The sequence below is a fragment of the Sceloporus occidentalis genome, unplaced genomic scaffold (assembly GCF_023333645.1).
Source record: "Sceloporus occidentalis isolate IW3139 unplaced genomic scaffold, rSceOcc1.0.p SCAF_13, whole genome shotgun sequence".
In the NCBI taxonomy this organism is placed as follows: domain Eukaryota; kingdom Metazoa; phylum Chordata; class Lepidosauria; order Squamata; family Phrynosomatidae; genus Sceloporus; species Sceloporus occidentalis.
This window is the reverse complement of record NW_028316993.1, coordinates 1,542,088-1,564,361: the sequence shown is the minus strand read 5'-3', so window position 1 is coordinate 1,564,361 and position 22,274 is coordinate 1,542,088. Positions and strand designations below refer to the sequence as shown.

General features: G+C 42.3%; 2 protein-coding genes across 2 annotated transcripts; both read left to right on the top strand.

The window, feature by feature from the left end:
• Positions 1-2,568: 2,568 nt before the first annotated feature.
• On the top strand, positions 2,569-11,817 carry LOC149304510 (cytochrome P450 2G1-like). Its single transcript, XM_089478204.1, has 9 exons — positions 2,569-2,798; positions 4,701-4,863; positions 4,954-5,103; positions 5,603-5,763; positions 6,777-6,953; positions 8,091-8,232; positions 8,451-8,638; positions 9,585-9,726; positions 11,126-11,817. The coding sequence occupies exons 1-9, from the start codon at positions 2,619-2,621 to the stop codon at positions 11,305-11,307; spliced, it is 1,485 nt and encodes a 494-aa protein (XP_089334330.1). The 5' UTR covers positions 2,569-2,618; the 3' UTR covers positions 11,308-11,817.
• A 2,151-nt stretch (positions 11,818-13,968) lies between these two features.
• LOC149304509 (cytochrome P450 2G1-like) lies at positions 13,969-20,423 on the top strand. Its single transcript, XM_089478219.1, has 9 exons — positions 13,969-14,184; positions 15,420-15,582; positions 15,673-15,822; positions 16,196-16,356; positions 17,446-17,622; positions 17,814-17,955; positions 18,176-18,363; positions 19,055-19,196; positions 19,740-20,423. The coding sequence occupies exons 1-9, from the start codon at positions 14,005-14,007 to the stop codon at positions 19,919-19,921; spliced, it is 1,485 nt and encodes a 494-aa protein (XP_089334345.1). The 5' UTR covers positions 13,969-14,004; the 3' UTR covers positions 19,922-20,423.
• Positions 20,424-22,274: the final 1,851 nt, after the last annotated feature.

The following is a 22,274-nucleotide window of genomic DNA, read 5'->3' as shown; positions in this document are numbered from 1 at the left end:
GCAATTCACTAACAGGGTTTCTCAGGGTTTCTAGTACATAGCTAAGGGCTTGTCTACATGGGTTATTTACTCTGAATTCCTCCCAGGTTCACTATGTACTGTTTACATGACTCAGGGCCCAAACCCTGAATTGGATGCAGACTGCCTTCATGACATCTACACCCAATTTGGCCTTTCCTCTCCTGAACATCTTACCTTTTGCTTCGGGTTTTCCGCAATCGCTCTGAGGTTAGAACAAGGTGCCCAATGTCAATAACATAGATGGGCACCTTGTGCAGCTGCATCAGGCAATGGATAGGGGTCATATGGGAAGACAGCCTCCAGTCATCGCTGCAGAGAGAGCACAGGCCATAGGGGAATTTGGGGGGAAATTCAGGGCCAGAATACTTTGAGCCCAGAGTATTTTGGCCAGTGAAGACAAGCCCAAAGTGCACATAAAGTTAGATCACATACACCATGTTAGAGTATTCTGGTCAATATAAATATTGAGTAAATAAATTCAACTTGTAATTGTTGTCTGAACAATTTTTAATATACCAAACATGATAGCGTTATGCCAAACCGAATAAACTGCTGTGTCTATTTGCAAATGAGCGTTGGTGAACTTGAACATATGTGGGCTGGGTGGTGGCATTTCCATGTGGTTTTGGAGGAGGGGAGGTTGAGGCAAACATTGGCTGAAAATCACACCAAATTGTTTGGGGGGACTAGTGCATGGCTTTGGGGGCCACAAAAGTGAGGTAAGTAGGTTGCATGTGGTCCATGGGCTCCACACCTGCCCTTCCCTTAATAGTATCTCCTCAACTAATATTTAATTAGTAAATTCAGTTTATAATTCTTGCCTGAATAAAATGTAGTATCGCTATTGCAAACACGATGGTTTTATGCCAAACCAAATAAACTGCTGTGCCTATTTGTAAATCGCTTCCTGTGAAGCAATGCATATTAGCTCAATTTAAGTTATTATTTTGCTCCGTACCCAAAACATGAAAGAGACAAAAACATGCCTCCAAGCCAGCTCAACTGTCTGACTTTTTCTGTCTGTCTGTCTCCATACAAAGGTCAATGTGAAATCTTGAGGTTACTACATGGATATAGCAAGCAACAATTGGAGACCTTCTTGATGCTGTAGACAGATATCTCAATATTCAGTGCTTCATAGAAAATAAAATATAGTAAATCACTGAATGAATGGTTAGCATGCAGAATTACGACCAAATAATGCAGTATACAAATTCCTTAGGCATAGTAGGCTGACAGTAAGAGTTGTTCAACCATGGAACACAATACTTTGGAGAGTGGTGGAATCTCCTTCTTTGGAGGTTTTTAAACAGAAGCTGAATAGCTATCTGTCAGATATGCTTTGATTGAGAGTTCCTGCATGGCAGAATGGGGTTAGACTGAATGGCCCTTATGGTCTCTTCCAGATCTATGATTCTATGAGTCTAAGGTCTTTAGCTTTCTCTGTTAAAGACCATTGGTGCCTCACAAAACTACAAATCCTGGGTTCTATAGGGTAGAGCCATGGCAGCCGCAAGCGGCGTCAAATTGCTTTATTTGTACAGTGTAGATGCCTCCTATGTCTTACCTTTTATTTTCTGAAGCCTCAAATGATATACTTCCAGGATTTGGGAATAACATGTTAGGATGAATTGGATTATTTGCTATCTTTCAAGTGGTAATCATCCCTTAGTTTGCTTTCTCTAGTGTAATGGAACAAAGGCTGGATTAATCCCCTTGGCATTACTTAGGGAAAGGAGAGGGAAAGGAGAAGCATATGTTTAGCTTGGCTTCGATTCATCCCTACCTCTGTACTTGGAGATATTTTGAAATTATAAAGAAAATAAGCAAATAAAACACTGGATTAGCGTGGAGATATGTTGTTGGTGATTCATGCTGGGAGTTTGGAATGACTAGTAGTAAGTGACAGAGCAAGAAAGGGAGAATGATGCTTTAAAAATAATTGACAGAACAGAAGAGTGATACTTTTCAAATCATTGTAAAGCGCCAAGTGGTCATGATGACAGAGAGGAGACAAGCAGGGAATACAGAACAGCAGAGAGTTAGGTCCATGTGGCATTCTGACCATTCGGAAGGAGAGCTAGAAGAAAGTGAGGAACTGAAAGAGAAGAAAGAGGACTGTTAGTGACATACAAATGCATAAGTTAGACAAAGTGAATTATGTGCCATGGGGCAATAGACTTATTCTGCAAAAGCAGAGTTAGGTATATAGCAATGTTGGGCACTGTGGCTATGTGTTATAACTGTGCAACTGTGCATTGCCATATATTGTGTGGGTTGCCCCATAGGCTTGAATGCAGCATGCCCCTATGTGTGTGGTAACGGCACACGCACCATTGCAAACAGCGGAGGTCAGCCCTCCGCATATATTCAAGGCTGTGGACCCCAGATCCCACATTAGGAGGGGCAACTGTACTTTTATAGCAGGAAAGAGAATTAAATTTGGCTCGGTTCCTGAGATTAACCACTCCATGTGTTTAGTTTGTACAGTTATGTAAGGCAGTAGGTGGGGCTGAATGCAGCACTCATTAAATAGATAGAGGGAACCAGAGATCAACATTCTGAGTAGTGGACTGCAACAAGTAGTAAACTCAATCATGGAGTTAGTTAGTGCAGTCACCTTCTTCCTTTCCATCTACCTCTCTTGCCTTGCCATCATAATAACTAAGCGGAAATTGTCGCAGAAGGGAAGGCTTCCTCCGGGTCCCACTCCACTTCCTATAATTGGGAATTTCCTACAGATCAAGTCTTCGGAAATATTAAAATCTCTTCTCAAGGTGAGTGATTGTCCCTTGAAAAAACAGCTTTTGCTTGCCAGGGATGATAGTGCATCTAAGGAGACGATTAGGATTTACCAAGGGCTCTGACTATCTCCTTACTCAGCTTGCATTCCTTCTCTTGAATCTTCCTTTCCATTGCAGTCCCTCGCAAATAATCACGAATCTATACTTTCCTCTGTTTTTTGTGATATTCCCCCAGATCTCCTTCCAACCAAAACATCTTCATTCATCCCCTCTTCATCTTTCTATTTGCTTCTGAAGGATGCAGATTACATCCATCTTCAAGGATGCATAATATTTCTTAGCTGGGTAAATTTCAAGTTAACTTTGATTTTCCTTCCTTCTCTATTTTGTATTCACTCTCTCATTGCTTCTCAGCCTTTTGGCCAAGATCAAGTGTGTGTGTGTGTGTATAGTACCCTCTCCACCTGCTTTAAAGATTGTTTGGGGTTTTGGTACCCAACCCTTTGGAAATTCTCTCTGAATATGGTACAGTCTCCCAGCAATACCAATCCTTGCTTTCTGATCACACAACATTTAGATCACACAACACTCCACTTTTCAAAAACTGTTAATGACCACCAAAAAAGCCCTCTGAAAGCAAAGTCTGGTGATATTTGAAATTGCCCCCAAATATTGAAATCACCAACATTTTCTGAAATGGGAGGCAATCCATGAAAGGTTATGCCAGCTTAAGTGGGTTAGTCTTTCAGCAATGACAAGAACTTTTCTGGGTGTTTCTCTTGGGGTGGAATATCTGGGTGAAAATATGATTATTCTTCCTCCTGAGTTTTATCTGATGTTTGATTTATGTGATACTTTTATTAAAATCTTCCCACTCTGCCTTTTGGTTGGAGTGATGTGATCCCAAAGGCAGCTATGGACTACTTTGTTGTGGTCCTGAAGACAATACTTTGCTTCCTTTCTCTCTCAGTGGTGAAAAGTGGTTTGGATTTTAATGCAGTTTGAATCAGAGTTAAATGGCCCTCTCAACAAGCCATTCTCTGCTCAAATCTGCATCCCATTCTTTGAATGAAACAGGGATACCCCACTAAGAAGTTCAGATTAGTGATAGTTTATATACAGTATTTTATAACGTGTTTAAATGAGTGTGGGTTAGTGAGATAAGATTATGAAATGTGATTATACAGTTGCCCCTCTGTTTGTGTGGACTTCATATCCGTGGCTCTTGCTTACTTGCGAGGAGAAAGTGGGGGAATTGAAACGGGGCATGCTCCCCCATTCAAGCCTATGGGGCTTGGATATGTGCAAGTTTCTGTTTCCGTGTGTGTGTGTGTGTTGGGGGGAGGTCCAGAACAGATCCCCCGTGAAAACAGAGGGCTGACTGTACTTTGTTTTTGTCAGGGTTTAAAAGAAGTTTATTGCATGTCTTAATACTCCGACGTATCCCTTCCGTGTTGTAGTCGCTTCCAGGATAAAGTTGGATGTTATCACACGCAAAATGCCACCGATGCTGCCACTCGGATGAATCCTGGCTGACTTTTTCCTAGACTCTGCTCCTGGATTTGCAAATCGGTGGGCTGAGCGGGGCTTCTAGCTGGACATTAGCCAGGGTTCAGCTGGGTGGCGGCATTGGCAGCATTTTGCATGTGATAATACCCGACTTTACCCTGAAAGAAACTTCAACGCTGCAGGGGTAAGTCAGGGGTTTTAAACCATGCGATAAACTCCTAAGAGTCAGTCTACTCTGCAATGTCTGATTTAGTTATAAACTAGAGAGACTGCCTTCCCTCTGTCCCTTTCTGCTATAAGACTCTAAGCTCTGGTCCCCCTGCATTTGAGCTGCAGGACAGAACCATTACTAAGGACATCATTATAAAAGGTCTGCTTATATTATAACAAGATTGTGCCCACATAACGGGTCCTTTCCCTACGCAGCTGCGTGAAAAATATGGCCCCGTGTTCACCGTCTATTTTGGATCTCGTCCAATTGTGGTCTTATGTGGACACCAAGCTGTGAAGGAGGCCCTCGTAGACAAGGCAGAAGAATTCAGTGGAAGAGTAACCAACCCTACTCTGGAACGGAGCTTTGATGGATATGGTGAGCTGACCCATTTGACTTTGAAAGATTGGCTCGCACCTTTTTCTTTCCTTCTTGTATGCCCTTCCATTTCTTTCTTGTTTCCTACAGGGCTGGTCTTTGCCAACGGAGAGCGTTGGAGGCAAATGCGCCGATTCTCACTCACTGTCTTGAGAGATTTTGGAATGGGGAAAAAGTCCATTCAAGAGCGGATCCAAGAGGAGGCCCAGTTCCTGCTGGAGGAGTTTCGGAAGACTAAGGGTGAGATGAGATGTAATGAATATTAATACATTTTCTCATTCTCAACAAGGAAAGGTGTTTCGTTATGCCAAAACACCTCATCAAAAAAAATTGTAGACACATCAACATCTTCCATCTTGGCATGAAATCAATATACTCATATATACTCATACATAAGTCGAAAAAATTATGCTGAAACGTTGGTCAATCCTGGGTAGACTTAAATACGGGTCAATATTGTATCGTGGCTCAGAAAATTACGGCTGCAGAAGCGTTTGTATTTTAAAAGGCAGAAGCCAACAGTGGTTTCTATATCACTGTTAGCATTAGAAATTGATATTCCTTACCTTCAGGACAGTCAAGATATTACCTAAGCCATCTATCTCCTTCCTGATACCAACTTTCCAGATGTGTTGGACTAAAAATCCAATGCTCCCAAAACATCGGAAAGACACCAGGTTGCCAGGAGTATCTGCAATGAAGTGACTCCCCATTCTTTCTCTCTGTCCTTGTACTTTAGAGAAGCCGTTTGATCCCACCTTCTTTCTCAGCCAGGCGGTCTCCAATGTCATTTGCTCCATCGTTTTTGGGGACCGTTTTGACTACGAGGACAAGGAATTCCAGTCGCTCATGGAGATGATGAACAACAGCTTCCGAGAAACAAGCACGGCCCAGGCCCAGGTACTCCAAATCCTCTTCCCTCTGCTGAATGGAAAAAGGTGGTGCATTACCTGCCACCTACCAACTGAGGAAAAGGTTTCCACCCCAGAAATTTTGATCTAGCCTTAAAACTACAGTACCAGACCCATTTGTACTAAGCAAGGAATTTTAGGATCTCATGGAGATGATGAACAAAAGCTTCCAAGGAGATCAGCACAGCCTGGTCTCAGGTAACTGATACCTCTCCTTCTACTGATTGGAAAAATGGAGGAGGATCCGTTCTTGGTGCCACTTGCTAGTAGGGACTCACCATCTGAGGACAAGGATTCCACCCCAGAAATTTTAATCTGGCCTTGATACTAACATACTAGACCCATATGTGATTCACATGTCTTTAGCTGACTGGATAATACATCTACAATCAGTGGATTCTTTACCTTTTCCTATACACAGCAGAGCTATCCAGAATTCCCTAAGATTCAGGCCTTGTGAACATGTAGGTTGTTGGTCCGCTACCGAGGAAATCCTCACTTTGAAGAGAAGGATATACCTTTAGGAAGTCTATATGGTGCATTTCATATGATGCCCTCTATGCGGGTGGCACACAAAGGCTGAGATCCCATATTGGCACTTAAATCAGTGGCATGTTCAGTTTCATATTTTCCCATGGGCTAGAAATTGTCAGTCCCTAGGAGGGATTCCTCCTGCTTTCACTTATAGGGGAGAAGGAGAAGGAAGGTGGTAAAGAATCATGGAGAAACAGCTGGTTTTAGCTTAGTCATGAGGAGGAGAAATGGGGTGCACCCATCTTTTCACATTGCAAGTAAAAGTTGTGCTTTTGTGCACATAAGGCATAAAGTGGATGCCACCCCAAGAAATTTCTCTGTGTTTGTGTGTGCACCTAGCCCACCTTAAACAAAATGGGACTACCAGCGTTAGAAATTGTCCTGGACCAAACTAGGAAAGCTCTGCTGATGCCAGGGAGGAATGTGGCTGGTCACTACCAGCTAACCATGTTTTGTTTTCTCATGCAGATCTATGACATGTATGTCAACATCCTGAAGTATTTCCCAGGGACCCAGACCAAATTCTATGACATCCTGGAAGACATGAAACGCTTACTTGCCAAGAAAATACAGAAGAATAAAGAGACATTTGACCCCGACTTCCCACGAGACTTTATTGATTGCTTCCTCATCCAGATGGAAAAGGTATTTTGGTGGGTCATGAAAGGGGTTGAGGATCAGGCAACTTCATGCAAGTTGCTGTCCTCCAAATTATAATTCTGATCCTTGTCTTGACCAATGGCCATGTTGTCTCGGAGATGAGGGAGTTGTAGTTGGTAGGGTACTAAGTGAGCTGAAGCTGGTAGGGAATTGGTAGGGCACCAAGCTGTCTACCTTGCTCTGGAGCCATATGAGAGTTAGCCAGTGCTTTGATGCTTACAAAGGTGGAAGATCATACCACCACATTTCCCTGAACTCTGCCATTTCTCCTTCAGGGAATAGCAATGTCCTGTGATATGCCAGGAAATCCTAATGCATTATCATGATGTCCTTTGGAAAGCAAGAAGAGCCAATGAACAATAGACAACAGTTTTCATCAAAACTGGTTGTTTCACAGTATCTGGAACCGCTGCATTTCTTGGCTTCTTACTGAAAAAGGTTAAATGACAAGTCAAGGAAAATGTTTCCAACCTGATTTGGCAACTGAACATAAATGCTGATAGTCTTGGCAAATACTCTGTGAACAAGAGTGTCACTTTAGCCAGACTGAAGCAAATACCCACAATTTCATTTAGAGACTGGATGCCTAATGAAGGCATAGATTTTTGGAACCTCTGGAGAACTCCGGGAAGATACCAAAGGATGCCCTCAGTATGTATCCCACTATGAGCACATTTGCCTCCACCAACCTATATGTCAGCTGCTTGCCAATAAATTACCAGTTAGCAAATTTAATCTCATGCCCACATGAGAAAGATGGATCTTGAGATGGTTGGGGGTAATTGCACAAGAAATGCAGTGACTTTCTTTCTCTACAACAACCAAAAAAGACTATGCCAGTGTTACACTGATGTATGCAACTGATGGAATACCAGGTGATATTTCTCTTAGGTTGCATTTCACTGAATGAAGTGGAACTAGATTCTGGTTTCCATATTAAAAAAGATTCATCCTAAACATTAGGTAGAACATCTTGACAGTACGAGCTGTTTGATAGCAGAATGGACTGCCTGGAAGGGCAGTGGAGTCTATCAGTTCACCCTCAAGATAGACCATACTGTCCTTTTCTTGCTGCCAATGGTCCTTTCTGGAGTGTTCTTACAATGTTTTCCCTGTTTTCAGGAGAAAGACAAGCCATCCAGTGAATTTAACGACACGAACTTATTGATCACAACCCTTAACCTCTTCTTTGCTGGAACAGAGACAGTCAGCTCTACCTTGAGATACGGATTCCTATTTCTGATGAAATATCCTGAGGTTCAAGGTATGCAAGGATGAGGATGGAGAACATTATTTAAGTATCCCTCTACAGGTGGAAGCCACTCCCTAAGAATACATATTCAGGATACCTCTTGAAACTGGTATTCAAAGGGTTGATGTCTCTGAACCCTGGAGATTCCCTTTGGTTATATTGAATTTAGAAAAGCAGCTCCCTTAAGGAGTTAAAATTTTTAGAATTGATTCAGTGAATTCATTTGACAGCAAAAGTGCATGAAGAAATTGACCGAGTGATTGGACGGAACCGTGCCCCAAACATTGAAGACCGGACCCAGATGCCATATACGGATGCCGTCATCCATGAAATACAGAGATTCAGTGATCTGATTCCCATGGATTTGGCCCACATGGTCATTCGTGACACTGAATTCAGAGGATACATGATTCCCAAGGTACAAACACTGGGCATAGCAGATAAAGTCCAGAAATAGGTTGTAACTGAAGTGTTAGGAGCCCTGGTGGCGCAGTGGTTAAATGCCTGTACTGCAGCCATTCACTCGAAACCACAAGGTTGCGAGTTCAAGACCAGCAAAAGGGCCCAAGCTCGACTCAGGCTTGCATCCTTCCGAGGAGGGAGCTAAAATGAGTACCCAGACTGTTGGGGGCAAATTAGCTTACTTGCTAATTAGCTTATTTGCTGTTCACCGCTATGATCTTTGGAATAGTGGTATATAAATAAAACAAATTATTATTATTATTATTAGAAAAATTTGATGGAATATTCCATTATTATTTTTTTGAGCCATCCATCATTTGCCAAGGCAGAATGTCTTCATATAGCTGAAGATTTGCCTATTGACATGTTTACTGGTGGATGTTGTGTCTAGTGCTATAAATGGTTATTAGGGAGTGCGAAAAGGCATTTGACACCCTTGAGTTGGATAGATTTTGTCCCAAAATGGCTCTTAGTCATGAGATTCAAAAACAGGTTCTGAAGATGAACATTTCAGAGCTCAGTTTTACCTCCAGAACCACACAGTTATCTATGACACTGAGTTTGCAAGCTATGTCATCCCAAAAGTACAAAGAACTGTGCAAGGTCCAGGGGAAGGTAGACTGCAAGAATGTAGTGTATTGAACAATGAACAATATTTATGAGAATTTACATTTTGTCAGTTTGACCATCTGCTCCTGGAGAAAATAGCTTTAACTTCTCACATCAGCAGAAGTAAATGAAGTGTAGAGTCAAGTACAGATATTCTCAACTGATCCAACATCTTTGCACTATACATTTAAATGGAACTCATGGGCCACCGATGGACGGTAGACCACACTCAGCCCTAAAAACTGCTTTTGCCACTGTTGAAACTTAGAATTTCTCTTTCTTTTCTTTCACAGGGAACTGAAATCTATCCTGTGCTCAGCAGTGTCCTTCATGACCCCACAATGTTCAAAAAGCCTTTTGCTTTCAGCCCAGAGAACTTTCTGGATGAAAATGGACGCTTCAAGAAGAACGAAGCCTTTGTCCCATTCTCCTCAGGTATAGCTCTTCCATACACTTTTGCAAGTGAGGAGGAGGACTGAACTCTATTTGGTTTTGTTCCACATGCCTGGATTCTGATCTTATGAATGTGGGTGTCCTTTATCTCTCATAGCAAACTTTGAGTCTGATGTAGCCACTATCTTACATCATTGAATGAAGAGATTTTCTGATATAAAATTCTTTACATTCTGAGATTATCAGACACAGCCGGGATAGGGACAGGATCCCTCTCCCATCCTTATTCCATCCATGACAGTGATCATGCAAAAGCTTTTCAAAATGTAGAGCAGATCCTGTCATTATCCTGTCATTGAAGCAGCTTTGCATGAATGCCAAACTCCCATTCATGCAAAAATGCCGGGCAAAGCCACTTCAATGACAGAACAATGACAGGACAATGACAGGATCAGTGCGGCATCGTTTGAAAGGCTTTCACGTAATTGCTGTCACTTGCACTTTCCAGTCAGGATAATGTTGGGATGAGCGCGATATTGTTTGAAAGTCCTTCCCATGATCATGTTGGAAGGACGGAGAATTGCATCCCCTCCTCCGTGTGATAATCTCCTCTGGCTTTTAGTTTGAATTTTCATATTGTTTCAAAGTAGAGACATCTTTGCCCATCGCTTTGGCATTCTTGAACCTTCTCAGCTCCCATTGAAACATATCACCACATTTTGCTGGATATAGGAATGTAATTCTTTCCTAATTTCATTTTCGAAGGTATGAAGAAATAATTGTAGGAATTTTTTTTCTTAGTGTGATCAAGTCCTTGAAAACTGCAGTTTTTGTAGAATATTTGCAGTTCAGGACTTGTTGTGTGTTAATTTTTCATGACTTGTGTGTTAGTTTTTGAGATGGGATGAGAGAAAGCCTACAGAATCCGCAAGATTATATGAGTGAGGAAGTTGATTGTACAGCTAAGGCCTCCCTTATCAGAAGATACTCCAAAGCTATTTACTATATAGTCTCATGTATAAGTCTAAAAATGTAGGTCAAAAAGTTGACTCAAAAAACCTGAGTCGACTTATCCACCAGTCAATGTAAGTACTGTATCTTAACTCTTATTTAAAAGAAACAACTATTCCTCAGTGAAAAGCAAGAGTATAATCTGTCCTGGAAACATCGACCCCCTGTACTCTCTCATCCATCCAGCCTTAAATGTGAGCACAAAGAGTTATGTCTGCTGGAATTTTTGTCAGTCTTTTGACATTGTTTTGTTTTGTTTCATCCTTTGCTATATGCCCCTAACTTTTACCCTCGACTTATCCACAGGTCATAGCAAAATCCATAATTTTGCCCCCAAAACCTGCCCTCAATTTATGCATGAGGTTGACCTATAGTTGAGAATATACAGCATATCCTTCCCTATATGATGATTCTCTTGTTTTGCTTCCAGGGAAACGGATCTGTGCGGGTGAAGCTTTGGCCCGGATGGAGCTATTCCTCTTCTTCACCACCATCTTGCAGAGTTTTGAGCTGAAGCCCCTTATTCCCCCAGAAGACATTGACACAACGCCTCAGGAGATCGGCTTTGCCACCATCCCACCTTTCTACCAGCTCTCCATCGTCCCTCGCTGACTCAAAGGACACATTGCCCATGGCCATTGCTCTCTTACAAACACTGGATTCCTCAATTCCATCAGCGGAGACCTTTCATTCTGTTTTCTGGCTCAACTTGCAGTTTCTTTGCTTTAAAAGTTGGCATCCACAGATTAGGGCTTGTTCAAATGGGGAGCTCTTGACAATCCTAGATGGAGAGGGAGGAAGCTCATGGTTCATTACAGAGTATTATATCTGCTTTTGACTATTACAGACTATTATATCTGCTTTTATATCAGCCAAAGGAATGTGGTGCTATCTTCTTTGTTTTTGTATCTGTACTTAAGAAGTGTGTAAGCCTTGAGATTGCCTGGAAAGGTAAAATATAACATCAAGCATTTGAATTTTGGGTTCAGGTTTATTATATGATTTCGGCTTCAGGCTTATCATAAGATGTGTGCCATCTTTTCTGTTTTTGTATCTGTACTTAAGGAGTGTGTAAGCCTTGAGATTGCATTGAAAGATAAAATATAACAACAATTCATCAACTATTTGATTTTGGCTTCAAGTTTATCATAACATAATACACAACTTTGTCCTAAGGACACCTCTTAATGTATCAAACACTGCCCGACTTCCATGCCAGAAACATCAGAGGCCCATGGCGCAATGACCAATATGAAGATCCAGCAATAAGTATCCGCAATGTATTCAACCAGAAGGTCACACAAAGATTTTGGGTGCCTCCAAATGTTGTTTTGGGTAAGCTGGGACTCCTTAGGATGCACAAGAGCAGCCTGAGTTTCCCCTTCACTCTTCATTCTTCCCTTCCATTCACCAGGATTGTCCCTAAAGGCAACCTGCTCTCGGAGCAATATAGGAAGAAATGCTCTCACTTTGACTCATTTCTACCATTCTTATAAACTGTGGATTACAGTTGTTGTCCCTGTATACACACACGCACATATAGTACTATGACACAAGTGTGTAGGGAAGCATACCAAAGCTTAGAGGTTATTTCTTACAGGAAGAATTTTTACTTGTAAGAAATACAGAGACTGTGATGTCTAACCTTATGAAGGCAGTTTTATGTTACTGCCATGATACATACCCATGTTAATGAATTGTGACAATGGAGAATGGGGCACCACACAAAATGTCCCAATGTGCAATGTGTATTAATACACTACATTTCCCAATGTGAAATGTGTCCTGAAGCATACTGTATGTCCCCATGCACAATGTTGTGTATCAGGACACGATGTGTTGGGAATTGTTGTTCATTGGGATTTTTATACAGTGGCCATGCTGTTGGTTCCATTTGGACAATAGGACAAAAGATGTAGCTGTGTCACTGCTCTCCTCCTGAGAATACAAGCATTGCACAACATCACAATTCACTTCTATGTGACCATAAGCCAATTTACAATGACTTTTGCAAAGCTGGGAGATTCCTGGTTTTGAAAAGAGGCTGGCTGAGAGCAGCTTCTAGCCAGAAGTTAGCCAGGATTCAGCTGGGCGGCGGCATCGGTGGCATTTTGCGTGTCATAATAGGTGCACAGGAAAGCACGTTGTTTCTGGGTGCCTCCTAGCTGTTTCTGATTTTGGTGACCCTAAAGCAAGCCCATCATGTTATTGTTTTTCTCAGCAAGATTGGTACAGAAGAGTTACTTTGTTCACTGAGATGCACTGATGTGTTCATGCACATGTGTCCATGCACACATCGCCACCACTTAATAATATAGGATGGAAAACTCCACACTTGCTGGAGGCCACATATGGCCTCCATAGCAGCTCTCAGGGGGCTGTGGCACCTCCAGGGATAGACACATATAGTCCTCTGCCCCCCCCCCCCCCACAGTTGTCCACAGTTGTAGGGTCAGGTATTGCTTCCTATGTGCATTTACTAGTCTCAGCACTTCACAATGACTTCTCTGTATGGATATCCGTTATATTGTTCAGTTTGGCACAGTACAGTTAGCCCTCCATAACCACGGATTCTTTATCCATGGATTCAACAATCCAAGGCTTGAAAATATTTTAAAAACAGATAAAATCCAAAACACAAACCTTCATTTTGCCATTTTACATAAAGGACCCCATTTTACTATGCCCCCACTGACTTTAATGAGATGCGAGTATCCATGAATTTTAGCATGGATAAAGCATACTCCAAAGTGACTTGAAGCAGCTTTATTTTGGCCTGTCTGTACAGGCCCATAGTTTGTTTTCACACCAGATCCATGGGAGTCCTGGAACCAAATCCCAAAGGATACCAAGACCCCACTCTATATTTGTTCATATAGTAAAATGTCTGTGTCCTTCCTTGGAGGGACTCAATCCCATTTTCCAACTCTTAGGCAACAGTTTTAATGCAATTTCTTTTTATGCCTTCCTTAAATATAGAATTCTACTGCTCTTTGGGTCCCTCCGCTCCCCAATCCTTTCAGTTTTCAACCCTGAGCATCCAGAAAAGCTAATAATACCGTTATCTGCAAAATCAGAAAAGTGCCAGTCCCTATGTCCTTTGCACCAAACATTCCCAATATCAATTAACCAGGGGTCAGACAAGTTTGCTCCAATTTCAAGAATTAAACTCTGATGCATGTTTGCCCCATACAGTTATGTAACACAGAAGGTGGAGCTGAATTCAGCTCTTATTAAATACATGGAGCAGCGGCAAGATAAGACAGAGTCCACACTCTGCTTAGGGAGCAGAATAGGTGGCAAAGCATCATGGAGTTAGCTGGTGCAGTCACCTTCTTCCTTGTCATCTACGTCTCTTGCCTGGCATTCATAACTGCAAAGAGGAAACTCTCACAGAAGGGAAGGCTTCCTCCGGGTCCCACTCCTCTTCCTCTGATTGGGAATTTCCTACAGATCAAGGCAACAGAAACTTTAAAATCTCTTCTGAAGGTGAGTGATTGTCCCTTGAAAGCACAGCATTTGCATGCCAGGGATGACATTTTTCTTGGGGTGGAATATCTGGGTGAAACCTGGGGTTTATCTGATGCTTGATTTATGTGATACTTGTATTAAAATCTTCACACTCTGCTTTTTGGTTTGAGTGATGTGATCCCAAAGGCAGCTATGGACTACTTTGTTGTGATCTTGAAGACAATACTTTGCTTTCTTTCTCTCCCAGTGGCGAAAAGTGTCTGGGCTGGGTTTTAATGCAGTTTGAATCAGAGTTAAATTCCCTTCTCAACAAGCCATTCTCTGCTCAAATCTGCATCTCATGCTTTACCTGGAACAGGGATACCTCTCTAAAGAGTTCAGATTAGTGATAGTTTATATATTTCAGAATGTGTGTAAATGAGTGTGCGTTAATGAGATAAGATGTATGAAATGTGATTATACAGGTGTCCCTCCGTTTGTAAAGACTTCATATACGCAACCCTTGCTTACTTGCGAGGAGTAAATGAAGGGGATTAAAATGGGGCATGCGCCCTTATTCAAGCCTATGGGGCTTGAATATGTGCGTGTTTCCGTTTTTGCAGGGAGGGGGGTCTGGAACAGATCCCCCACGAAAACAGAGGGCTGACCGTACTTTGGGTTTTTTCCTTGGTGTTGAATAAAAACTTTTTTAAAAGGGCGGGGGAATTTATTGCATGTCTTAATAATACGACTTAGCCCTGCTGTGTTGATAAGGATAAGGTTGGACATTATCACATGCAAAATGCCACCGATGCCGCCGCCGCCCAGCTGAATCCTGGCTAACTTCTGGCTAGAAGCTGCTCTCAGCCATCCTCTTTTCAAAACCAGGAATCTCCCAGCTTTGCAAATCGGTTGGCTGAGTACAGCTTCTAGCCGGAGGTTAGCCAGGATTCAGCTGGATGGTGGCATCGGTGGCATTTTGCGTGTCGTAGTACCTGACTTTACCCTGAAAGAGACTTCAACGCTGCAGGGGTAAGTCGGGGGTTTTAAGCCAAGTAATAAACTCCTAAGAGTCAGTCTACTCTGTAATGCCTGATTTAGTTATACACTAGAGAGACTGCCTTCCCTCTGTCCCTTTCTGCTATAAGACTCTAAGCTCTGGTCCCCCTGCATTTGAGCTGCAGGACAGAACCATGACTAAGGGCATCATTATAAAAGCTCTGCTTATATTATAACAAGATTGTGCCCACGTAACGGGTTATTCTCCTATGCAGCTGAGTGAAAAATATGGTTCCGTGTTCACTGTCTATTTTGGATCTCGTCCAATTGTGGTCTTATGTGGACACAAAGCTGTGAAGGAGGCCCTCGTCGACAGGGCAGAAGAATTCAGTGGAAGAGTAACCAACGCTACTCTGAAACGGACCTTCGAAGAACTTGGTGAGGCATCTCCAATGGCTTTGCAAGGATGGCTCCCACCTTTTTCTTTCCTTCTTGTATGCCCTTCCATTACTTTCTTGTTTCCTGCAGGTTTGATCTTTGCCAACGGAGAGCGTTGGAGGCAAATGCGCCGATTCTCACTCACTGTCTTGAGAGATTTTGGAATGGGGAAAAAGTCCATTCAAGAGCGGATCCAAGAGGAGGCCCAGTTCCTGCTGGAGGAGTTTCGGAAGACAAAGGGTGAGTTGAGATGTAATGAATATTAATACATTTTCTCATTCCCAGCAAGAAAATAGTGTTTCTCCATTCCTCCAGTTTTTCATTTTCTGTGAATTTTGTGCAAAACACTATGGCTGAGATCCTCCAATGGGAGATGTAGCAATGATGGCATAGCTACATAGACTCTATATCACTGTTAGCATTAGAAACTGATATCCCTTACCTTCAGGACAGTTGGGATATTATCTAAGCCATCTATCTCCTTCCTGATCCCAACTTTCCTGATGTTGGACTAAAAATCCCATCCTTCCCCAATATCTGGAAGACACTAGGTTGCCAGGAGTACCTGCAACGAAGTGACTACCCATCCTTTCTCTCTGTCTTTGTACTTTAGAGAAGCCGTTTGATCCCACCTACTTTCTCAGCCGGGCGGTCTCCAACGTCATTTGCTCCATCGTTTTTGGGGACCGTTTTGACTATGAGGACAAGGAATTCCAGTCCCTCATGGAAATGATGAACAACAGCTTCCGGGAAATGAGCAGTGCTTGGGGCCAGGTACTCCAAATCCTCTTCCCTCTGCTGACTGGAAAAAGGAGGTGGATTACCTGCCACCTACCAACTGAGGAAAAGGTTTCCACCCCAGAAATGTTGATCTAGCCTTAAAACTACAGTACCAGACCCATTTGTACTAAGCAAGGAATTTTAGGATCTCATGGAGATGATGAACAAAAGCTTCCAAGGAGATCAGCACAGCCTGGTCTCAGGTAACTGATACCTCTCCTTCTACTGATTGGAAAAATGGAGGAGGATCCGTTCTTGGTGCCACTTGCTAGTAGGGACTCACCATCTGAGGACAAGGATTCCACCCCAGAAATTTTAATCTGGCCTTGATACTAACATACTAGACCCATATGTGATTCACATGTCTTTAGCTGACTGGATAATACATCTACAATCAGTGGATTCTTTACCTTTTCCTATACACAGCAGAGCTATCCAGAATTCCCTAAGATTCAGGCCTTGTGAACATGTAGGTTGTTGGTCCGCTACCAAGGAAATCCTCACTTTGAAGACAAGGATATACCTTTAGGAAGTCTATATGGTGCATTTCATATGATGCCCTCTATGCAGGTGGCACACAAAGGTTGAGATTCCATGTTGGCACTTAACTCAGTGGCATGTTCAGTTTCATATTTTCCCATGGGCTAGAAATTGTCAGTCCCTAGGAGGGATTCCTCCTGCTTTCACTTATTGGGAATAAGGAGAAGGAAGGTGGTAAAGAATCATAGAGAAACAGCTTGTTTTAGCTTAGTCACGAGGAGGAGAAATGGGGTGCACCCACTTTTTCCTTCACCGGAGAGATCAGAGCAGTTCGACCAACATGGTCTAGATTTACTCCCGCCGTCCTTCTCTTTCTCCTTTCCCAGTGATATATGACAATAAAAGGGGCCTTTCCTAGGAACTGATATTGGACCGGTGATGGGAGGTTTTTTTGGTTTAACTTGCAAGGGCAAATGAATAGGATTCTGCCTGCCACCTAAAATGGGACATTGGCAAGTCAACGTTGCACTTTTGTGCACATAAGACATTAACAGGATAACACCTGTTTACTGCCAGCTAAGCCTGACTTGTTTTCTCATGCAGGTCTATGACATGTATTTCAACATCCTGAAGTATTTCCCAGGGCCCCACACCAAAATCTATGACACCCTGGAAGACATGAAACGCTTACTTGCCAAGAAAATACAGAAGAATAAAGAGACATTTGACCCCGACTTCCCACGACACTTTATCGATTGCTTCCTCATCCAGATGGAAAAGGTATTTTGGGGGGTCATGAAAGGGGTGAGGATCTGCCAACTCCATGCAACTTGCAATGGCCGTGATGGCACAAAGTGATGACACAAAGCACATTGTTTGCTTTGTCTCACTCAGTTCACCCTCAAGAGAGAACATACTTTCCTTTTCTTGCTGCCAATGGAGTGTTCTCACAATGTTTTCCCTGTTTTCAGGAGAAAGACAAGCCATCCAGTGAATTTAACGACATGAACTTATTGATCACAACCCTTAACCTCTTCTTTGCTGGAACAGAGACAGTCAGCTCTACCTTGAGATACGGATTCCTATTTCTGATGAAATATCCTGAGGTTCAAGGTATGCAAGGATGAGGATGGAGAACATTATTTAAGTATTCTCCCTACAATTGGAAGCCATTCCCTGGGAATCCATTTTCATGATACCTCTTAAAAACTGGTATTCAGAGGGTTGCTGTCCCTGAACCCTAGATATTCCCTTTGGTTATATTGAATTTTGAAAAGCAGCTCCCTTGAGGAATTAAAATCTTTGGAACTGATTCAGTGAATTCATTTGACAGCAAAAGTGCATGAAGAAATTGACCGAGTGATTGGACGGAACCGCGTCCCAAACATTGAAGACCGGAGCCAGATGCCTTATGCAGATGCCGTCATCCATGAAATACAGAGGTGCAGTGATCTGATTCCCATGGATGTGCCCCACATGGTCATTCGTGACACTGAATTCAGAGGATACATGATTCCCAAGGTATACACACTGGGCACAGCAGATAAAACCCAGCAGTTTTCTTGTTATGAAATGTTAGACTATTTTGATGGAATATTCCATTTCCCCCCAAGCTATCCATCATTTGCCAAGGCAGAATGTCTTCATATAGCTGATGATTTGCCTATTGACATGTTTACTGGTGGATGTTGTGTCTAGTGCTATAAATGGTTATTAGGGAGTGGGAAAAGGCATTTGACACCCTTGAGTTGGATAGATTTTGTCCCAAAATGGCTCTTAGTCATGAGATTCAAAAACAGGTTCTGAAGATGAAAATTTCAGAGCTCAGTTTTACCTCCAGAACCACAAAGTTATCTTGCACCCTGAATTCGCAAGCTATGTCATCCCAAAAGTACAAAGAACTGTGAAAGGTCTAGGGGAAGGTACACAACAGGCATATAGTATATTGAACAATGAACAATATTTATGGGATGTTACGTTTGCTAATCTGCTGCTGATGAAAATAGCTTTAACTTGGAACATCAGAAGAAGTAAATGAAGAGCACAGCCAAGTACAGATAGTCTCAAATGATCCAACATCTTTGCACTGAACATTTAAATGGAAATCATTGGCCACCAATGGATGGTAGACAACATTTAGCTCTAAAAACTGCTGTTGCCATTCCTGTAACTTAGAATTTCTCATCTCAGCCCTCTTTCTTTTCTTTTCCAGGGGACAGAAATCTACCCTTTGCTCAGCAGTGCCCTTCATGACCCCACAATGTTCAAAAGGCCCTTTACTTTCAGCCCAGAGAACTTTCTGGATGAAAACGGACGCTTCAAGAAGAACGAAGCCTTTGTCCCATTCTCCTCAGGTATGGCCCTTCCATGCAATAAACAAGATTTTATGAGTGAGGCAGGTGATTGTACAGCAAAGGCCTCCCTTATCAGAAGATACTCCATAGAAAGCTATTTACTATATAGTCTCATGTATAAGTCTAGAAATTTAGTACACAAAAAAATTGACCCAAAAAACCTGAGTCGACTTATCCATGGGTCAATGTAAGTACTGTATCTTAACTCTTATTTAAAAGAAAGAACTATTCCTCAGTGAAAAGCAAGAGTATAATCTGTCCTGGAAACATCGACCCCCTGTACTCTCTCATCCATCCAGCCTTAAATGTGAGCACAAAGAGTTATGTCTGCTGGAATTTTTGTCAGTCTTTTGACATTGTTTTGTTTTGTTTCATCCTTTGCTATATGCCCCTAACTTTTACCCTCGACTTATCCACAGGTCATAGCAAAATCCATAATTTTGCCCCCAAAACCTGCCCTCAATTTATGCATGAGGTTGACCTATAGTTGAGAATATACAGCATATCCTTCCCTATATGATGATTCTCTTGTTTTGCTTCCAGGGAAACGGATCTGTGCGGGCGAAGCTTTGGCCCGGATGGAGCTATTCCTCTTCTTCACTACCGTCCTGCAGAGTTTTGAGCTGAAGCCCCTTATTCCCCCAGAAGACATTGACACAACGCCTCAGGAGAGTGGCCTTGGCACAATCCCACCTTTCTACCAGCTCTCCATCATCCCACGCTAACCCATAGGTCACACTGTCCATGGCCATTGCTCTCTTACAAACACTGGATTCCTCAATTCCATCAGCGGAGGTTTTCTGGCTCAACTTGCAGTTTGTTTGCTTTTAAAGCTTGCATCCACAGATTAGGGCTTGTTCAAATGAGGTGCTCTTGACAATCCTAGATGGAGAGGGAGGAAGCTCATGGTTCATTACAGAGTATTATATCTGCTTTTGACTGTTATGGACTATTATATCTGCTTTTATATCAGCCAAAGGAATGTGGGGCCATCTTCCTTGTGTTTTGTGTCTGTACCTAATGAGTGTGTAAGCCTTAGACTGCTTTGAAAGATAAAGTATAACAACACAGCATCAAGCGTTCGATTTTTGGCTTCAGGTTTATCGTAGGATTTCGGTGTCAGGTTTATCATAGGATGTTATGCCTTCCTCTCTGTTTTAGTATCTGTACCTAAGGAGTGTGTAAGCCTTGGAATTGCCTTGAAAAATAAAATATAATAAAAACGCATCAAGTATTTGATTTTGGCTTTCCCAAAGGCAACCTACTCTCTTCAGGGTTATCACACAATAATACATAACTTTGTCCTAAGGACAACTCTTAATGTCTGAAACACAGCCAGACATCCAAGCAAGTAACATCAGAAGCACATGGCTCAATGACCAATATGAAGATCCAGCAATAAGTATCCGCAATGTATTCTACCAGAAGGTCACACAAAGATTTTGGGTGCTTCCAAATGTTATTTTGGGTAAGCTGGGACTCCTTAGGATGCACAAGAGCAGCCTGAGTTTCCCCCCTTCACTCTTCATTTCCCCCCTCCATTCACCAGGATTGTCCCTAAAGGTAACCTTCTCTTGGAGCAATACAGGAAGAAATGCTCTCACTTTGACTCATTTCTACCATTCTTATAAACTGTGGATTACAGTTGTTGTCCCTGTATACACACACGCACATATAGTACTATGACACAAGTGTGTAGGGAAGCATACCAAAGCTTAGAGGTTATTTCTTACAGGAAGAATTTTTACTTGTAAGAAATAACAGGCAAAATCATGCACCAGAGACTGTGATGTGTAACCTTATGAAGGCAGTGTTACGTTGCTGCCATGATAGACAACCATGTTAATGAAATGTGACAATGGAGAACTGGCCACCACACAAAATGTCCCAATATGCAATGTGAATCAATATACAACATTTCCCAATGTGAAATGTGTCCTGAAGCACATGTCCCAATGTATAATGTATACAGCACGTTGCGTATCAGGACACGCTGTGCATTGGGAAATGTTGTTCATTGGGATTTTTATACGGTGGCCATGCTGTTAGTTCCATTTGGACAATGGGACAAAATATGCAGCTATGTCACTGCTCTCCTCCTGAGAATACAAGCATAGCACAACATCATAATATACTTCTACATGGCCATACACCAGTTTACAATGACTTTCATAGGACCAAGGTGCACAGGAAAGGATGTTTCTTTTTGTGTGCCTTCCAGCTGTTTATGATTTTGGTGACCCTAAATCAAGTCCATCATGTTGTTTGTCTCACCAAGACTGGTACAGAAGAGATGCACTGACATGTCTATGCACACATTGCCACCATTGACTAATACGGGATAGAACCATCCACATTTTTTGCCATTCACAGGGAGGTCAGAACCAAACTTCTGTGGATGGGAAGGGTCCATTGTGCAATGTAATTGGCCTGCATTAGTCTGCACGCAAATAATTATTTAACATCATTATAGATTTTTATTTGCTATAAACCAGTTAAAAATGGTATGTCTGTCTATGGTGCAGGGGTGGGCATAGTGCTGCAGATGGTTCCCCATGGAACCACTTTCTGTGGCCCCTGAAGCCCCATTGCATATTGCAAATACTCCTTTTTCCCCAAAAAGCACATTTTCATGTAATTTTGACCCAAAACCATGCAGAAAGTGCCCCATGTGTAAAAACATTTTTTAAAACCCAGTATCACCCTGCAATCTCCCTTGAAAACCATACTACCTGCAAATATCACCATTTTCTTCTACAGTTGTTCTCAAAATGGCGATAGGACATGACATAATGTAACTCCTACTACCATTTTCAGAGAGACTATAGAGGAAAATGGAAGTATTTAGGCTTACTGTGGAGGAGTATGGCCTCCATAGCAGCTCTCGAGGGGATGTGGCAGCTCTGGGGAGAGACACAAACAGTCCTGTGGCCCCCACAGAGTTGTCCACAGTTGTAGGGTCAGGTGTTGCTTGCTATGGCACTTCACAATGACTTCTCTGTATGGATATCCCTTATATTGTTCAGTTCAGCACAATAGTCAGCCCTCCCTAACCACGGATTCTTTATCCATGGATTC

Bases quoted from the DNA above. Each gene is read 5' to 3' on its own strand.
- LOC149304509 (XM_089478219.1), top strand. From the start codon at position 14,005: ATGGAGTTAGCTGGTGCAGTCACCTTCTTCCTTGTCATCTACGTCTCT. The intron at 17,956-18,175 runs GTATGCAAGGAT...TTCATTTGACAG, and splicing joins GAAATATCCTGAGGTTCAAG to CAAAAGTGCATGAAGAAATT. The intron at 19,197-19,739 runs GTATGGCCCTTC...TTTTGCTTCCAG, and splicing joins CTTTGTCCCATTCTCCTCAG to GGAAACGGATCTGTGCGGGC.
- LOC149304510 (XM_089478204.1), top strand. From the start codon at position 2,619: ATGGAGTTAGTTAGTGCAGTCACCTTCTTCCTTTCCATCTACCTCTCT. The intron at 5,764-6,776 runs GTACTCCAAATC...TTTCTCATGCAG, and splicing joins CAAGCACGGCCCAGGCCCAG to ATCTATGACATGTATGTCAA. The intron at 9,727-11,125 runs GTATAGCTCTTC...TTTTGCTTCCAG, and splicing joins CTTTGTCCCATTCTCCTCAG to GGAAACGGATCTGTGCGGGT.